This window comes from Pleurodeles waltl, chromosome 12 (genome assembly GCF_031143425.1).
Source record: "Pleurodeles waltl isolate 20211129_DDA chromosome 12, aPleWal1.hap1.20221129, whole genome shotgun sequence".
NCBI classification, from domain to species: Eukaryota; Metazoa; Chordata; class Amphibia; order Caudata; family Salamandridae; genus Pleurodeles; species Pleurodeles waltl.
In genome coordinates this window covers 186,773,519-186,791,860 of record NC_090451.1, presented here as the reverse complement: position 1 = coordinate 186,791,860, position 18,342 = coordinate 186,773,519, and the positions used below count along the sequence as shown (strand labels likewise).

Below are 18,342 nucleotides of genomic sequence, written 5' to 3'. Positions count from 1 at the left end.
ATGGCAGAGTGCAGCAGCACCAGGAGCGTTGCAGGCAGCCTTTCATATGTCTGAAATTGCAGAAAAACAGGGGGCATGCCAACAAGCCCTTGGAGACACTCTGGGTTCAAGTGAGATAGATCCAGCCATTGTCCTCAGCAGGGCAGAGAACATCAGGGCAGCTCAGCAAAGCAGAGAAGCAGTTCCTTAGAACAGTCAATCCAGGCAGAGTGCCAATCCATACAGCACAGCAGCCTTTATTCTAGCAGAGTTCTTCCCAGGTCCAATAGTGTACTGATGTGCTAGGGTCAGAACCACATCACTTATACCCAAATATGCCTTTGATGTAGCGGTGACTTCAAAGAAGGGTCTTTGAAGTGGACTGGACAGAGACCCTATACAGGAGTAAAACTGAACTTCTAATTGTGGGAAGAGATCTGTCCTTCTACTTTGGGTGTACCCTCTTAAATTAGCCCCTAAAGTGAAGATTGTAAGGGATGTGGTCTGATAGTAATCTTTCTCTATATGAGCACATAAATACTGTATCTTCATCTTGATTTCAAGCACTTTAGTCATTGGGCAAATCTCTCACATCCATTTTTAGACTGCCATGCAACAGTTTGAACATGTCTATTTTGACACTTCCTTTTTTTCAGAAAAGGTCAGTCCTCAGGACCAGAGAAATGCAAAATTAATTCAAATCTGAGATCAAAATAATTTACCAAAAACCTGTCACTCAATCTTTTATCATTAGATTTATTCAGTGAATAAAAGTAGTTACAGCAGCAATGTAGTCAGCCAAAAAAGATACATGATAGAAAATCATATGTATGCTCTCAGCAGATAATTTTCAAAAGAAACAGTACATGATCCAGTTGAAGAAGAAATAATCAAATAACTGGGTCACTTAGAATAAGTACCCATTGCTCAGAAAAGGAGCCAATAAAATTTGCAATTGCCGAGGGATTCAATAGTAATTCAAAATAGACAGTGAAACTTGTGCCAAGTAAGTTAAAGTTAGTGAAAATTTGTCAAAAGAGCCTTAAGCAACAATAAAGCAGATGTGCAAATATCTAAATAAATGCACAAAAGTGAAATGCTTGTAGCAAAAAATATCTCTAAATAAAAAGAGCAGTGCAGACGAGCAGTGATCAGAGCAAAGAGAAGAGGGCTGTAGACAAAAAAACTCAAGCCCTTTTCTGTTGTGAATTATATACGTTATACAGACAAATACTGTGACATTTTAAAATACACAGCATTCTGTTAGCAATGGATTTAGGAAAAAAAAATGTTACATTCAAGACATTTCTCTTGCTTTCGATCCGGACACATGCGGTTAATGACAATTACATTACAGATGCAAGCATTCATTATTCATATAATCTTTTCCACCAAAATAAAAGTAAGACTTTAAAGAATATTGCCTGAATTCATTCTCCTGGTGATCATCACATTATACTTCCTGCACTGTTACTTGTGCACCTAACATGGTGAAAGGAACTTTACAATAGACAATGAAACATTCACTTCTGCCATCATACCACTATTGTTCTGTTTTAAAGAGAGAGAAACTTGTGCACATTTTTGTCATGCATGTTATTTAAAGGCTTACAGCTAGCAATACAAACATAATGTCAAGGACATATTGAAATAGTTAATTAGCTTTCTTGTGAGAAATTGAGATGTTGGTTGAGGGGTGGTGAAATCCTATTCAAGCAACAATCACAATCCTTGTTAAGGCGAACCACAAAAGTCACTAAATTAACTTGTGCTTAACACTCTGGTAGCTCGGCACAGTGGCTGCCAGGCTTAACTTAGAGGCAGTGTGTAATGTATAAAATAAAAAAGTTAAAACGCCACACAACAAATATTCCACACCAATCTAGAAATATAGACCACATTTTAATAAATTAGTTGACATTAAAACAACAAAAAGCCAATCAGTGGAACTTGAGGTAGACCATTAAAAAAATGTAAGATGAGTATGGCGCCTAAAAGCACAAAGCTTTACTCACGGTCATCTGGTTGTGCAAGACCAGTTAAAAGTCACAAGTTCAGGCCACCTGCAAAGGTGTGCAGGCCAGATACAGGGACCAGGTTAGTACTGCTGAAAAAGTTATCTTTGAAAGTCCAGAGTTAAGAGTTCCATTTGTGGTGGAGGTGGCCGCAAGAAGTAGGGAAAGCATTGTGGATGCTGTCGCTGTAGTGTGAAGTGCAGATGATTGTTGCAAAAATCCTGTTGGGCGTTGCAGATGGTCATTGCTGGAGATTTATGTTGGCAGCCACCAAAAGCTGTTGATCCTGTAGGACACAGTGCAAAGCTCTTGCAGCCAGTCGTTGCTGGTAGTCACTGTAGCTCGAAGAGTTGGGTACAATGGAGCTTCGCATTGGCAGTTGGCTCAGGGGGTAAGATCTTGGCACTAAAGGGCCTGTTTGGGGTCACAAAGAGCCCAAAACATCAGGACTTCTCCTGTGCAATGAGGAGCTGAACCAATGCAACACCTATGGTCCAGGACCTGGGAGGCACCCTTTGGTGATAAGGAAGTCACCAGCAGAGGCCAGCAGGGCTCAGACAAGTCCATTTACAGAGAGGTTTTTGGAGCTTGGGTCCCTGTAGCTCAGACAAGAAGGTCAGTAAGCAGACCCTTGGAGTCGCTTCAGCCATCGATGCATGGTGCAGGCTCAGTCTTCCTTCTCAGGAAGCAGGGCAGGCCTCAAGCAGTAGAGCAGAAAGGCATACTTCTTCTGTAGTATCCACAGGTTCATAAGTGTACTGAAGAGTGGGTCTGAGAATTCCTTCTTTTTTTACATGGTGTGCCCCCTTTGATGTGGGAGAAGGTTCTGGAGTTTTCCCTTTCCATAAGTGTACAGAATTTCATTCCTCCCTGTCCTGGTCCCAGTCTGTCTGTGGGCACAATAGGCTAGTGTGAAGTACTTTGTGTGAGAGCTAGGCCAGTGCCCTTAAAGGGCAAGTGAGGCAGGTGACATACTGACTAGGGGGAAAACATAGGGACCAACTGCAAGGACCTTGGAACAAGCTGCAGACACCAAATAGGACAAGAAAATGCAGACTTTCTAAAACAATGTTTTCAGAATTGTAACTTGAAATCCAACTTTGTCATTAAAGAGGTTTTTAATTACAGTTCCCCAGACACCAAACATGACATTCCTACCTGCTTCCAAACAAACATTACCAAGTGTTAAACGTAATAAGGTATCCCAGTGTTATCCTTTGAGTAGGCCTCACAGTAGTGAAAAATCAACTTAGGACATGTAAAACATTTCTAACATTTGAAATACAATCCATCCTGCCCTGTGGTATGCTTAGGGTCTACTTTAGGTGTGATTTATATATATTAAAAAGGTTTAGGCCTGGTAAAAGGTTTAATTTGCCAGGTCCAAATGGCAGTTTAAAACTGCAGAGACAGGCTTAAATGGCAGACCTGGAACATGTGTTAAAAGGTTACTTAATTGGGTGGCACAATAGGTGTTCTAGGTCCATTAGTAGCATTTAATTTACAAGCCCTGGGTGCATGTAGTACCTCTTTACTAGAAACTTACAAGAAAATTAAATGTGCCATTTGGGTGTAAACCAATTTCACCATGCTTAAAGGAGAGCCCACAAGCATGTTAGCAGTGATAATGTGCGCAGAGCCCTAAAGCCAACAAAAACAAGTTAAAAAAAAAACAGACGGGCTGAAGTGACCTTGCAGACAGCCTGGTCCAAATTTCTCATCTATAGCTCCAGGGAGAGTCAAAGGTCTTGTTATAAAGTATTGTGCCTTATGCATAACATGTCTATGGGATGGTGAAGCTTTGTTTTAAAGGCAGATTATCAGACTACACGCATTCGCCATCTATAGGCTCTAGCTTATGTCCACTGATATATGTTCCAAGTTATAAGGTTGCGTGTGCTGTGGAACCCTCTAAGAGACATCTGAGCCCCAAGTTTTGGAATCCCTATCTGATGATTTTCACGAGCAGCTCAACCAATCTCACTTCAGGAAGGCATTCAAAATGTTATCTTTCTGTTGCTAAACAATATTTGATCTCTATGATCACCACATCCTAGACTCTGTTCTCTTCACATCATGATTTTGTTTGGTTGGGTGTCTGGCATCCTCAGTGCATAAGACGTAATGGTGTGATCGAGCACTTTATAAATATATAATAATGATAATAATGACAAAAATGTAACAGAACACCATGTGTGCAGTATTGGGCTCAATCTAGCATACAGGGTACATTTTGAGTTAGGATTGGAGTTATGGGGAACATTGGTATAGACAGGTGTATTTTATCTCCAAACCTAGAAGGTTGGTCTTCAAAAAAGTTTAAACCGCGGGAGGGAATCAACTGATCAGAGTTTGCTATCAGAGTTGTGCATGTTGACAAGGTCTCTTATTGGGCCAGAAAGAGTCTTAAGCAGACAACATGGTTCCTTTAAGCAAGTATTGCGTATACTCAATCAGTCTTTCTGTTTGTGATCAGGCAACAGATCTCTTGGTGGATGAGTCCAGCTTCACTGGAGAAGCTGAGCCTTGCAGTAAGACTGATGGCCCTTTGTCGGAACCTGGCGATATTACAACACTCAGCAATGTTGCATTCATGGGTACGCTTGTGCGTTACGGGAAAGGCAAGGCAAGTTCATTACAACACATGAATACTTAAATTAGCAGATTTACTAAGTGGAATCAACATACTGTACTTCGATCACAGCATGCTAATGTTTCTTTTCCAACTGCAGGGTGTTGTTATCGGTGTTGGGGAAAAATCTCAGTTTGGAGAAGTGTTCAAAATGATGCAAGCAGAAGAGGTGAGTGAAAGACTAACTTTGAACTTTGTTATTTGATCATCATTCATATGACATTCATTCCAGGAGTGATTGGGATGCTTGTAAAGTACATCCAGGATTGTCATTGTGGCATTCAAGGAGAGGCAAGACACCACAAGGTATTAGATGAAGGTTTGCTAGGTGGTTTGTGAGGGAAAAACTCTGGTGGGCTACATGAGTGGGTTTTGGAAGTTGTGTTTATGGCTATTGGCAGCTGTTTTATGTTCTGATTAAACCTATGTGAGCTTCAGTTTGGAACTTGGTGAGGGTCTGTTTGTCAATCTTTGGTGTTCTGTTTGGAATTCGTTGATGTTCTCCTTAGAAGTGCTGTGAGTTCCTGTTCGTACTTTGGTTAGGTGCCCCCCTTAAAGCTGTGAGACGTTTTGTTTGTAAATGGGCAAGGCTATGTTAGGAGAATGGTGAAGTTAATTTTGAACATCAATGAGTGCTTCTTTGATAAGGATATGTTTGGAGTGCTGGGAGGGTTTGTTTTGGATAATACAAGTGCTAGTTGAGAGTCACTTAAGCTTCTGTTATCTTTAATTTGAGAGTCAGTTGAGAGTTGTGTAAGAGACTGTTGGAAGTTAAGTTTAGAATGTGGTATGTGCTGTGCAAGGGTTTGTCACAATCATTGAGAGGGTTTGTTGAGGCTTTGTCAGTGTCTGCCTTGATTTTGGCCCTAAACCATCCCTATGACCATATACACCAGAATGATGATCAACACAGTTGACATGAATGTCATCTTTCATTCAGACCCCCAAGACTCCATTACAGAAAAGCATGGACAAGCTGGGAAAACAACTCTCCTTCTTCTCGTTTTGCATAATAGGTATGTAGAAATATTAAACGGTATAATTTGCTTCCAATTTAGTTCTAATTATTTTTTACTCCACTTTGATTATCCACAGTATTTTGTGATGAGTGGTGTTAATTTGCATTCCTTTGTGTCTATGTGTATGCTCCCTAACTTGTGCAAAAAAAACAAGTGATGGACTGAATGCCGAACAATGTCAAACATTCACCCTTAGTACAGTGATTGGGCCTAAATCCATCTTTTGTTTGCTGCCCTTGCCATTCCAGTTTGAACACAGCCGTATGCAAATCAGTCTTGACCCTATTTCCCATGGAAATAGTCCAGCCCGAACTGCCTAGCTAGATCCTCCCTGGACTGGAAACAAGCATCCTGGAACCGGTTTCAGGGTATCACCCCTCATCAGCCAGGCTAGCTTGACTCCAGCGGCATGGGGAGCAAGGGACTCACGTCTGGGCATACCATTCCCACTTAGGGTGACAAATGCAAAAAGAACAACTAACTTGTACCTATGATCAGATGTGGACTTCTTATTGAAGATTGTTGACGTTTATAAATAAATATTGTTTTAGGTGAAAAAGAAAAATGGCATGACATGAAAAGGTATTACCCGTACATGGAAATATATTATTAAAACCACAATGTATGAAAGTTATTTATATGTATTCTGTTATGGAGTAATATTTAAAAATGGTTTGATATAAAGATAAGAGTGTATTAACAACAGCTTGGATTATTTGAAAAGAATTTGTGCTATTTGTCTCTTTTCTTTGGTCCCTCTCCTTCCACCATAATGGGGTGTAGAATAGGGAACAGCCCAGTTGGAATTGTATTGCTTTTCAAACGTATAAAATGATTACTACTATGTCAGACCAGCTTCTGGGATGGGGATTGTAAGTGTCGCTTTGTGAGTGATTGAAACTGGATTATAAAGTGCTCAGTTATCCTGAATTGGGGTTCCTGGTGCTAAAATAGTTATTGTGTAATTGATGGGCTGCACCAGTATTTTGATCCTGCACATCCTTTGTACAGATTGTTCACCTGGTCGTGTAACAGTAGTGGGTGAATTACTGAAATTCTCACTGGTATTTTTTTGTAGCTGGGTGAAGAGTCAATCAAGTCATAACCCTCTTGGCTCAACTATTCTCTTAGCAGTGAATTTCCAGACAAATAACCATATTGAAAAAAGGTTCAGTAGGTTCCTAAGAAACTGTAAAAATACAGCTTAGAGAAGCTCGCCCATAGTAGCTAGTAGGACAAAACTTGTGACATCCTAATAAAATAGCAACTTAAAGTATGTCTCTTACTTGTTTTGGAGAGATTCATCGCTCGCTAAAAAGTTGTGCTTAGATGGTTACTGCCAGATTGGCTCTTCATGCTATCTTGATGAAAAGACTTAGGGGGTCATTCTGACCCCGGCGGGCGGCGGTCGCCGCCCGCCTGGCGGGAACCGCCATTTGACCGCTCTGCGGTCAAAAGACCGCTGGCGGCATTCCGACCTTCCCGCTGGGCCAGCGGGCGCTAACAATGTTAGCACCCGCCGGCCCAGCGGGAAGGGGGCCTGCAAAATTGAAGCCGGCTCCGAATCGAGCCGGCGGTGTTGCAGGTGTGCGACTGGTGCAGTTGCCCCCGTCGCGCTTTTCACTGTCTGCTAGGCAGACAGTGAAAAGCAGGCTGGGGCCCTGTTAGGGGGCCCCAGGACACCCGTTCCCGCCAGCCTCTTCCTGGCGGTGTAAACCGCCAGAAACAGGCTGGCGGGAAGGGGGTCAGAATCCCCTGGGCAGCGCTGCCCTGGCAGATTTGCCCAGCCGGGGGAAATCCGGCGGGAAACCGTCGGACCCAGTTTTCTGACCGCGGCTTTACCGCCGCGGTCAGAATGGGCAGGGAAGCACCGCCAGCCTGTTGGCGGTGCTTCCTCCATTCGCGGCCCTGGCGGTCAATGACCCCCTGTGTATCTAATACTAGAGGATTTAAGGTATCAAGATCTTATTTGCTTTACTAGTGTATAGTGTTTTAATTGACACTGAACGTAATGTTTTGAAGTGACACAGTTCACACCACTTTTGAACCATTTATGAAAACAGCCAAACCACTATGGCATGTTGTGCTATTTGTGTGATGCACATTTTCTTTCTTCATGTTTTCTGAGCATTTGCAGTTCATAATGTTTGTCTGCAGCCCCAATAAATGTTTGAATTGTTACTCATTTGGAAAGCATACTGTACTCTGGTTCCTTACTCAATGTGTTTCCTGTTCCACAGGGATCATTGTTAGCTAGATATGTTGTTACCTGGGTTTCATTTTAGCATGCAAGATGTCTTGCGTACCAACATTAAATCAAAGCAACTGTTCATGGTATTTTGCTGACCATAATATCATGACTTGTACCAACCCAATAGTGTGTGTCTAATACATAAGGATGGAGAGCACGGACGGTCCTTCACTGCAGGATCACTTTTGCTAGAATGAAGGTTGGGGAAATGTTATCTTCTGTTTAAGCTAATCTGGACTATTCACTTTTAGATTGTCCTTGTGTTTACCATATTCTGCTAAAGTATTAACATGGGAGTAAATAATTGTGAACATGATTTAAATCCACTGAACACAACAGAAACCTTTAAACTTTCAGTGATTGCCATTCAGCATTGTGAAGTATTCTAGTAGAGTAGTGGAATACTGCTGCATTTTGATAAACAAGCAGTTCATTAAGTTACTAGGCTATCTGTGGATTTGTCATTCAAACACACAACCATGGGAATCTGGAACTTATCCTCTTTGTCCTAAACTCAAACTCATTTACCATCTACAGCAGACTTTACTCCATCTCCCTCAGAAAGAGCCAAAACAATCCTTTGTACTTTCCGACATCCCCATAACTTTCAGACTTTCAGGATATTCTCATAAAATAAATTAACATGGAATTATTCTAAATGGGAATCATTTACATACTCAACATTTACCTTGAATAGCTGGCAGGGATCCACCGGCACATCCCAGATGAAGTTGGACACCCCAGTTCTAGATAATTCACTTTCCCTAAATATGATTTCCTCAGTTTTCCTCTCTACAGTTAGATCAAAGTAGCCAACATCTTTTCAAATGCCATTTTCAACCTTTTTCTGTTTTACACTGGTTTGAAGAGATATTTAACTATTCATTTCAAGAGGAGTTAGACAATTAAAAATTTCACTTGGAAGTACTAAGAGAAATGTCCCTAAAACACTTTCTGTTCTCAAATGACCTATAAATTATTCGGAAATGTGTAGTGTTCAAAATATATAAAAAAATATTCACAAAGGTTTTATTGTAGTTCTAAGAGATCATTATCATCTCTTTTAGTCTTGGAACCCACAACTTTGTTGGTGCAAAGCCTGCTCAGAGCTTTCAATACAATCCTGTCCATGAGAATCAAATCTTTAGCATGCATTGATACAGAACAGCATATTCGCTGTGCCCCTTTATTGATAAATGGCAGTCAAACTCTCTCTTTGTGATTCAAGTAGCATATATTACCCCTACACAAAAGTGTTCATTGTGAAAGGGCAGACACGCTTTTGAAGAATGCATATTAACATTTTAACTTTCTACATGTGCTGAAGCATTTTCATCCTTCACAGGAATCAATGCTCGTCGAGTTAGATGTATCTTTGGACCTAGTAAGTAGTGTGGTAGAACCTTCAACAAACTTTTAACACCACCAAAAACAATTTTAACACCAAGACTAATGTGGTCATGGAAGGATATCTCCAATGAAGAAATAGTGGGTTTATTACAAACACTAACTCAAAACCTTGTTAATAATGTGCAAAACCAAATTATAAAGATACATAATCACCTAGGTTTGCCCATAGCGTCTAAATAAATTTAGGTGAACTAACATTAATAAAACTAAGCATTCAAGAAGAATAAGTCATAACATCAATAAGAATATGTGTCAGTGAAATTGGAAGAGAAAAAAAGGATCAGCATCTCAGAAGCGCAGTCAAGAGTCTTCTGATAGGAAAATCAAAGGATTACTTTGTTTAAAAGGGCATCTCAAAAGGACAATGGTTGAAAGAGATATACCTCTCCATGGGTATGATATTCAGAGAATTTCCATCAGAAAAGCATCAGGACAGCATCTGACGACTGCAAGGGTCTGCTTGGTACAACTCAGGACTGCCCCAAAGTTCAAATGTTCATTGATATTGTAGAATTCACAAACCATTCTGAATCGTCAATTATATCAGTTCATGTCAACTTGAATAAGCATCATCCAATGAGGATTAATCGTATGACTCCAAATTAAAACAGTCCAGTTCTTTCCCAGGTCTGTTGTGGGAACATGGTCCATATTTGTGACTCCTTGCAGGTTTGAGACAATTGTATGTGAAACCACTCCATGTTTCACACTGTTCTTTACTCAAGGACACTACACTGCATCCTTTCTATCATTAAACAATAGAATCCCTTTCCAACTAGTTAAGCTTCTCATGAAAACATAACCTAAAAGAAAGTTCACGTTAGGAGATGAATCTACATTTCTCAGCACAGTCACAAATTACAAGCTTCAATAGGCCTCACTCATGATAACACAAAAGAAAATATAAAATGTATTTAATAAATACGTTTTAGTAAAACATGGTATGTGCAGCTTATAAATTCGGCACTAATAATATTGCATTACTTTGAGTAATACATTTAATTTCAGATTGAAAGCTTTGTTACTGCCTTTCATAAATTACAACGGAGAACTGTATTTTTCTCACTTCACACATATTTTTGAACTTATTAACCTGTTACTAACCACTAGAAATTCAATTGCATTTCTATATGCACTGTTAGTATAGAGTCTAAATTACATTATAACATAAGTTTTATCCTTCTAATGTGATTAAATCAAACTCTGAAATACAAGCAAGGGCACATTTAAAATGTCAGTGCAGCTTTTGACGTTTAACTATTAAAACTAAGATTAACATAAAACATAAACTGTGACATTCTGATGACCTTTGTAACACGAGGGACTTTACTAAAGAGTAGACTACATCACATGCATACTAAACACTTTAACACTTTAATTTACCATCTTAATAACCTTATTCTAAGCATATTTCTTACTTAAGAGTGCCTTGCATTTTGTGTACTGCCCTCACAATTTGAATCAGGAAATGGCATTAAAAGATGACAGAAAGTGTGTCACAGCTGTCGCGTAGGTTCTCATTATGCTAATGAGGCTACTGGATTTGGGAGACAGGATGACATGGATTGTGGCTACTGAGTAGAATTCCCCACCAAATGACGCCTGCTGGCTTCATCCGGGTTCTCCGGCTAACTAGCAGCGCCTCATCTCTGGCCGAGATGATTGTGGCAACCGGGTGCATCACAAGAAGACTCCTCAGGGGAATTATGATCAATCAGATCTCATCCCTTTCTCTCAGTTACCAAAAAGTCTCATGCAGGCAAAGACAACAAAGTCAGAATATACTTCAATAGGGATTTGTTGAAGTAACTGCATCTTAATTAAAAAGGCAAGCATTGCAATAACTAGGATGATAAAAAACAATAAAAGCAAGCAGGTGACTAACAGAGTAAAACACAAGAATAGTCCTACCATACTGTCACTAGGAGTAATGTATATATTTCTCCTACCTACACTATGTCTGAGCATAGCGTTATAAGCCTAATCTGCCCTTTGTGTTTTCCTTCTGGGGGTACACCATCCCTCATACCTGGAGGAAAAAGCCTGTAGTCTAGAGAGACACCATCCCCATGTGGATCAGGGGTCCGGTCATCTTGGCAAGTAGCTGCAGCGAAGCAATCGTGGTCATCTGGATTGAATCTCTCTCTAACGCGTCTGGGACAAAGGGGTGTTTTTTTTATAATAAAACATTTGACATTCTAAGAAATGGTCCCCCACGTATGAGTGTCTGTTTTCTGTGAATGTTGGAGACACAGCATGCCACGTTCGTCGGCAACCCTATCTGACTGTAGCCTTGGAGATAGCACAGAGTGAAATAAATGTCCTACTAAAAATGTAATGCTTTCCTAGGCGAAAGTGCAATGAGATAAAGAAAATAAAACAGCACCCCAGATATTGCTATTGCTAGAAAAATAAAGCAATGCTGAATAAAATGTTACAAGGTTAAAGTGCCCAGCGGCAGGCCTAGTCAGCATAAAACAACGCGTCTAAAACATGGCTAAAATAGCTATACAACACCCTCCCCTTGTCGGTCAAAGGTGGTTTAAAAGCTTAAAAATGAAAAGAAAAAATCTAATAACTCTTATGCTAAAAAAAACATATATGCCAATAGTGACAACTTAAGAGACACAGAGGCAGAAAAAGGACAATTTGAACAAGCCAAATTCAATAGTCAGTGTCACTTGGGAAATTGCCAATTACATCCGGGACAATTTAATCCAGGAGACGTTCTACTCTGGCAGGTGGTAAAATGTCCAAATCATATCCACGGAGAGCCACAGAGCACTCGTGTTCCAAAGCCTGAGCTCCAGCTAAGGCAGCAGCATTCCATGTCATGCCCTTCATGGGATTAAGAGTCATAGAATCCATGAAAGGGAACTTGTAAACGGCTTCCCGGAGCAAATGCACCCTCAATGTGCATGTCTGATAATGAGCCCTCATCGAGAACATCAACAGATCAGCGTCCAATGAAAGTAAGCGCTGTGTAGAAAGACAGACTTTCAGTGCACATTCAAATAGGCACCAGAGGCATCCAAACAGGGGATGCACACAATTCAAAACTGGTCGGAATGACAAAGACCAGTCACACTCCAGTTGTTCCAGGAGTGGTACTCCGAAATACTGCATCATGACTTCACGACACAGTTGTCCTGGCGGTAGTGCTTTCAGTACTCCTTGCTGTGTCGGTACAGCCATTGCACAGAAAATATAGGAACAGGAAAATGCTACTTATTATAGCCAAAGTAATCGGAAATCACACCGAAAACACTTGAAAATATTGAATGTATGGCTGATGGTATTAAACCGAATATGGAGGAGAAGGTGTGGACAAAACCAGAACCAACAGCCTTAAAGTGGGCGATTCCAGTAGTACTGAACACATTGAATATTGGTCCCATGAGTTAACCAAAGTGTCTCGGAAAATTTGTAGTTAAAAGGGACTGAATCTCCGCTGATGACCCTATACCCTGAAGCGCATAGGTCTCGCGTGCAGATGGAAGCACCACATGTTTTCGAAACAATAAAGCCTTTAGTCTGCTCAACTTTTCAAAATTCACATCAGAAGTAGCAATATGAGGCCAAACGTCTGCTACTCCTTGAAACTCCATAAGGGGAAAAAGGACATTCCCGCAGCACGTAACAATTTGGGAGACCGAAATGGCGTAAGCTATTCTGGCTGGCATTCCACAACAGCTCTGTTAAGGAGCACATAGCTGCCATTGGAGAGCACCTGGAATGCAGGTCTAATCAAGGAGACTCCCTTCATATAAGCCAAATTTGCCGCAGAGGCATGCAAGACAGCTGTTTACAAACCATCGAATGGCTCACAGAAGTCTCACATTTGCTACCGCTAAGAAGGACCTCTTTCATGCCAATGAAAAATCTGTACGAGAGAGGAAGCTCCCACACTTTGTGTATATAACTATCTCCCAGCCTTTCAAATCTGCCCACTGGAATATATCTCAAACAGGATGTAAATTGAAGTGTTGAAATGGGCAGATTTATAACCCCATGTATTAGCCATTCAGCAAATGGTATTTCAGCCACGGTAAAAGGCAACTTTTCTAACTTTTCAATATTCAACATGACATATGTTGCTTCCTTCTTAGCCATTATTTGTTGTTGTCGCGTTAAATTGAATGTGGAAAAAATGTCCCTTGCGCTCACATGTTGCCAGGGAACGCTGCCTGCTTTCAATGTTTGTAGTGTCCAACCTAACTGCATAATGGATCTTAACTGACTTTCCCCATGTTGCAAAAACTATACATCACTCTTTACTATATCTATTACAGAGGATACAATGTTATTTAAGGTGTATATTCAGTAGGACAAGGTATTAGTCCTGTTATCTACAAGGGCTGGACATGGTATTAATCCCACTGTCTACAACGGATAATGCTTTCTGTACGTTTTCCTGATCTATTTGCCTTAACCGGGCAGCCGCCTCTTGTTGGGAAAGCTTCCATATTTCATTATATGCAGCATATAAGAAGCGTTTTCTGCATGGTGTCCTGGGGCTTAACATGAAATCCTGTAAATCTGTGTTATTGGACAGGAGACTTAGATGTTCTTTGACAGCATCTAGTTAGGAGACCTTCATCCATTGCTGGCAGTTTCACTACAGTATATGTTGTCACTATACCTGAGTGCTCTGAGGACGCATAGCGAGGGTCCGGTCTATACATTCTAAAACCCTCTGAGGAGTCAACAAAACAAGTATGGCACCCATTGGTGTCCATAGGCCACAATAACCACCCACCAGGACGTGAAAATTATGCATTATATGTACCATCCTAGAACCATTTATTGAGCTGATTTTCGGACGCATTTATATACTTTAGCCATTTGTAAAATTTAGCAGGGGTGGGAATGCTGGGTGCATTCAGTTCTTTAATGTTTGCTAAGCCTAAACAGCTTGTTTGTTGTACTGTTTTATTTGAAACTATCATTTGAACAGGAATCATACATGCTCTAAAAGTTTCTCTTCCTCTTATTTGGCAGTTTTTTGTTCCCCACACACTTTTTAAGTCAATTGACTTCAACCACTACTCCTAGCCTTCTATAGCCAATCGGGAAAGAAATTAATCAGAGTAAATCAATTTTGGATCTGTCAATAAAACATGTTCACTTTCCATTTCTGGCAATTTAAAATAATATGACTCAGCATTCTTAACATTGTGCCCAGAAAAATTTACTAATTTCTCTGTATACATTTTAGAACTGCCTGCTGGTGGGGTCGGGCAGTGTTCCCATTGTGTATATTTAAAAATAGCCTTTGGGGTACTTGCTCTGTGAATGTAATAATGTCCATAGTAATTATAACAGAACATATCTCCATAGTTTCCTTTAAACTGATACATATCTTCATTTTCAAAAACTGTATAATACTTTAGATCAGACATCATAGCATCAACAGTTTTCACATCCCAATGATCAGAAACTTCTCTGGGTGTGATCACATCTGTCATGGAAAGTTTAAAAATATATGGTATTTGAATGACCTCAGTAGGCCCATATACATTGAATAATAATTTGTCCCAAATAATACCATCGGGAATTGGTATGGTGGTAATGTTTATTAGGGACAAGTCTCTGCAAATTTTGTGCTATGAAAAATGTGGTTTTAGGACCTCATCCACCATTTTAACTGTGGAGCGTTCAGGAAGAAAATTACAATGCATCAGGATAAAGAAGACCATAACAAACCAAATCCAAAGGAGAAAGGCAAGTACAGTCAAAAAGAGCCATAGATAAATCCATGGTCGAACAAGATAGGTCATTTTAAGTCAATGTATCAGCTTACGTGCTCTTGACAATTCTGTTGCAGTAGAGGCAGATGAGTCGCTGAAAGTGTTATCACCGCGAAAAAATAACCAGATTCGGTTTGTGCAAAAACTGGGGCGGTGTTTTGAAAAGGAGAACTTGCTGAGGACTCCCTTGGCGGTTCATAATAAATTACGACATCCGTTTGTGTAGAATTTGTAAGAAATTGCTCATTCTTTTCATTACTGATTGTAGAAGTAGTTGTAAGTGTAACCAATAAAAGCTCTTTTTCCACCCTCCCCAAGCTCAAAGAAGTATCAAAGTTGCTGTTCAAGAATTGTAGGGGAACATCTTGGTCTGTAGTGGTAGGGTTTCGGGCACTACTCAGGAGTCCTCTAGGTCTGCTGTTCAGGATCGGCCACATGGTGTAACTTGACATTGTCAATGGAGACAAAGCGATTTTCTTTAGAGCCAGGTAGCGGTGGTAGAATCACAGTTCTGGTACAGTGTATTCCCAGGACTGGAACCGGTGCACGATAAGAAGGACTGAATTCCTTTTTCACAGCAATCTTTTTACACACTAGATCCCCAAGTTTAGGAATCCAGATGGTAGATGTTACTGGTACATCCCTGGTTCCAGAGGAGGGGTCCTGCAAGACAGTGACACATTCATTTATGTCAAAGGGTGTATCCGCCGCCTCCACACAAGGATCATCAAGATCTGGAACATACATTTGTGTTCCAAAAAGGCATTCGTATGATGTACACCCCCTCAGGGTATTTATAGGCAGATTATTAAGTGCTCTCTGGACTCTATATAGGTGTGTAAGCTAGCTACGACCCGTGCCTAATACTCTAGCTGTTAAGAATTGCTTTAAATCTCAGTTTCGTTGCTCCATTATACTATTTCCCTCTGGATGAAATGGAGACGAATAATGCAGTTGGACCCCTAAAGAAGCCATGACGTCTCTCTAAGCCCTTGAGGCAAAAGCAGGGCCCTAGTCCGAATGGAAAGCCCCAACAGCATATGTACCGATAAAGACTCGCAAATCTTTAATAACAGTTCGAGCATCAGCCAAACCCACAGAAATCTGGAGCATGAGTCGACAGCGACTAGGCTGTATTTGTATGCACTATCTGGTGTCAGGAGACCACAATGGTCCAAGTACACACATTGTGACGGTTTGTTGGAAATTAGGAGGGGTGTCTGCGGTGGTTTCACGGTGGACTATTTTATTTGCTGACAGATGTCACAACAAAGGACATACTGCTTGGTCTGTTTATATAGACCTGGCCACCAATATAGTGATAAAATTGTAGCCGCCACACCGGCATGGGCAGAAGCTACTCCTTCATGTGCTGCTTTCACTAACGCAGGTCTTAGTTCTTTATTGGGAATTATCCGAACTCCCACACCTAGTATTGTTACTTGTGCATCAAACAGTCCTGCCATCCGGTAGGAATATTTGCAGGATATGCTTTAGGATAGGTTTTGCCGTCAGCCGAGGCTGCCAGTGTTTCATCATCCACTTTTAGCTTAGAACGAGTTACTGCAGCAAAAGAAGCTATAGCTACTGCTGATTTGGCTGCTTCATCAGCCAGAGTACTGCCTTCAGCGTGTATTCCAATACGTGGATGTCCTAGTGTATGTACAACATGGACGTTGGGTAGCGTTTCCCTCAGATCCGCAACTTCCCCCCACAGAAGTCTGTGTTTAACTTTGTTGCCTTTTGAATCTCCGAACCCATTTTGCCGCCAGTAATGCAGATATTTTTGAAGGACTGGACACAATAGTATGAATCACAGACAATCAATGTCATCTGCTCAGGATCCGTATGTTCCAGTGCCATCACCAGAGCTTTGAGCTCTGCAAGTTGTGCAGTGCAACCTCCTAGAGTCTGCATGTAGGTATTTTGTGGATGGAACTTGACACGTTTCATGTAACCACTCACAACTGCACAAGCAGTGGAGTATTGATGTTTTGTTCCTTTTGCTGGTTGGGCTGAACCATCAGTATACAAAATTTTATGATATTGTTCAATAGGCAATGTATTTGCTGGAACTCGATACTGAAGTTCATATTGTAAGAATTCTTGCGTTTGTAGACATAGTCAACACCAGTGGCTGTCAGAGACGTTGCCCATTGAATCCAACATGGATGTAGTGCTTTAGCGCTAGGCACGCTTGCTTTGGTAACAGACTTTAGGCCTGGAATGGGGAAGGTGACAATAATGCGCTTCTCCTGGGCCAGAGGTCTCTCTTTAAAGACCGCCATCTGGACAGTAGTGAGGATTTTCTCAGTGGGAGAAAAGCGTTGTTCAACTGTGGAATATAAGTGTTATTCATATGCAATTGGGACGGTTTCACCCTCATTGAATTTCACATAGGTAAAACCAATGGCACCAGCAATTACTCTGATGACCAGATCTTTTTTATTGTCCCTTGTATGCAAGTCTTTTGCTTCAAGCATGTCTTTTTGCAAAGCTTTTAAAATGCGTGTATGTTCGACTGTCCAAACGTTTCCAGTAAAATCAGGAAATATTAAGTCGTACAATGGTTTGATGCGTTGTGCATAATCTGGAATATATGTTCTGCCAAATTTTTAAAAAGCCCAACACTGACTGTTGCTTTTTTATTGTGTTTGGAGGTTGTAGTTGTGTGTATTTTTCTAAAAATTGGGGCGCCAAGCTCCTGCCTTCATTCGACAATTCGTATCCCAGAAACAGGACACTAAGGAAAGCTATTTTCGTTTCCTTAAAGTTGAACTTGTTGCCAATTTCGGCAAATCCTACAACAATGCGGTCTACCCATCTTAAATGTTGCACGAGGTAGTATGTGAGATAAATGTAATCCACATAGGACAACGCCTCAGGGTCAACGTCGTGTAAAATAGATGTTACACGAGCTGAGAACAGTCCTGGGCTGTTCTTATATGGCTGTGGGAGTCTGCAGAATTTTTTCTGAGAGCCAAGGGTGCTAACACCTGTTAGGTCCCTACTTTCAAGCGCTATGTTTTGGCAGAAAACCCTATTGGATATATCCAGGGTCATCTTGTATTTTCGGCAGACTATATTGTTCATAAGTGCTGTGCTGTGTGCATTTTGTATAGCAAATGTTTTTGTGTGACTATTTAAATGTCTGTAGTCTAAGACTAATCTATAGGAATGGTCGGGTTTAGTGACTGGAAATAATGGATTATTCATGGAGTAGTCTAAGGGTTCAATAACACCCTGTTATTCCAATTGGTTGAGAATTTCCCTCACATGTGCCTTC

General features: G+C 40.8%; 1 protein-coding gene across 2 annotated transcripts in view; it reads left to right on the top strand.

Annotated features, from left to right (window-relative positions):
• The window catches only part of ATP2C2 (ATPase secretory pathway Ca2+ transporting 2), a 311,062-nt gene that overhangs the window by 172,991 nt on the left and 119,729 nt on the right, over positions 1-18,342 (top strand). For both annotated transcript variants that reach the window (XM_069218250.1, XM_069218249.1), the window contains exons 8-10: positions 4,471-4,620; positions 4,727-4,795; positions 5,567-5,642. In XM_069218250.1, coding sequence (XP_069074351.1) covers positions 4,471-4,620; positions 4,727-4,795; positions 5,567-5,642 — 295 coding nt within the window. The remainder of the gene's footprint in view (positions 1-4,470; positions 4,621-4,726; positions 4,796-5,566; positions 5,643-18,342) is intronic.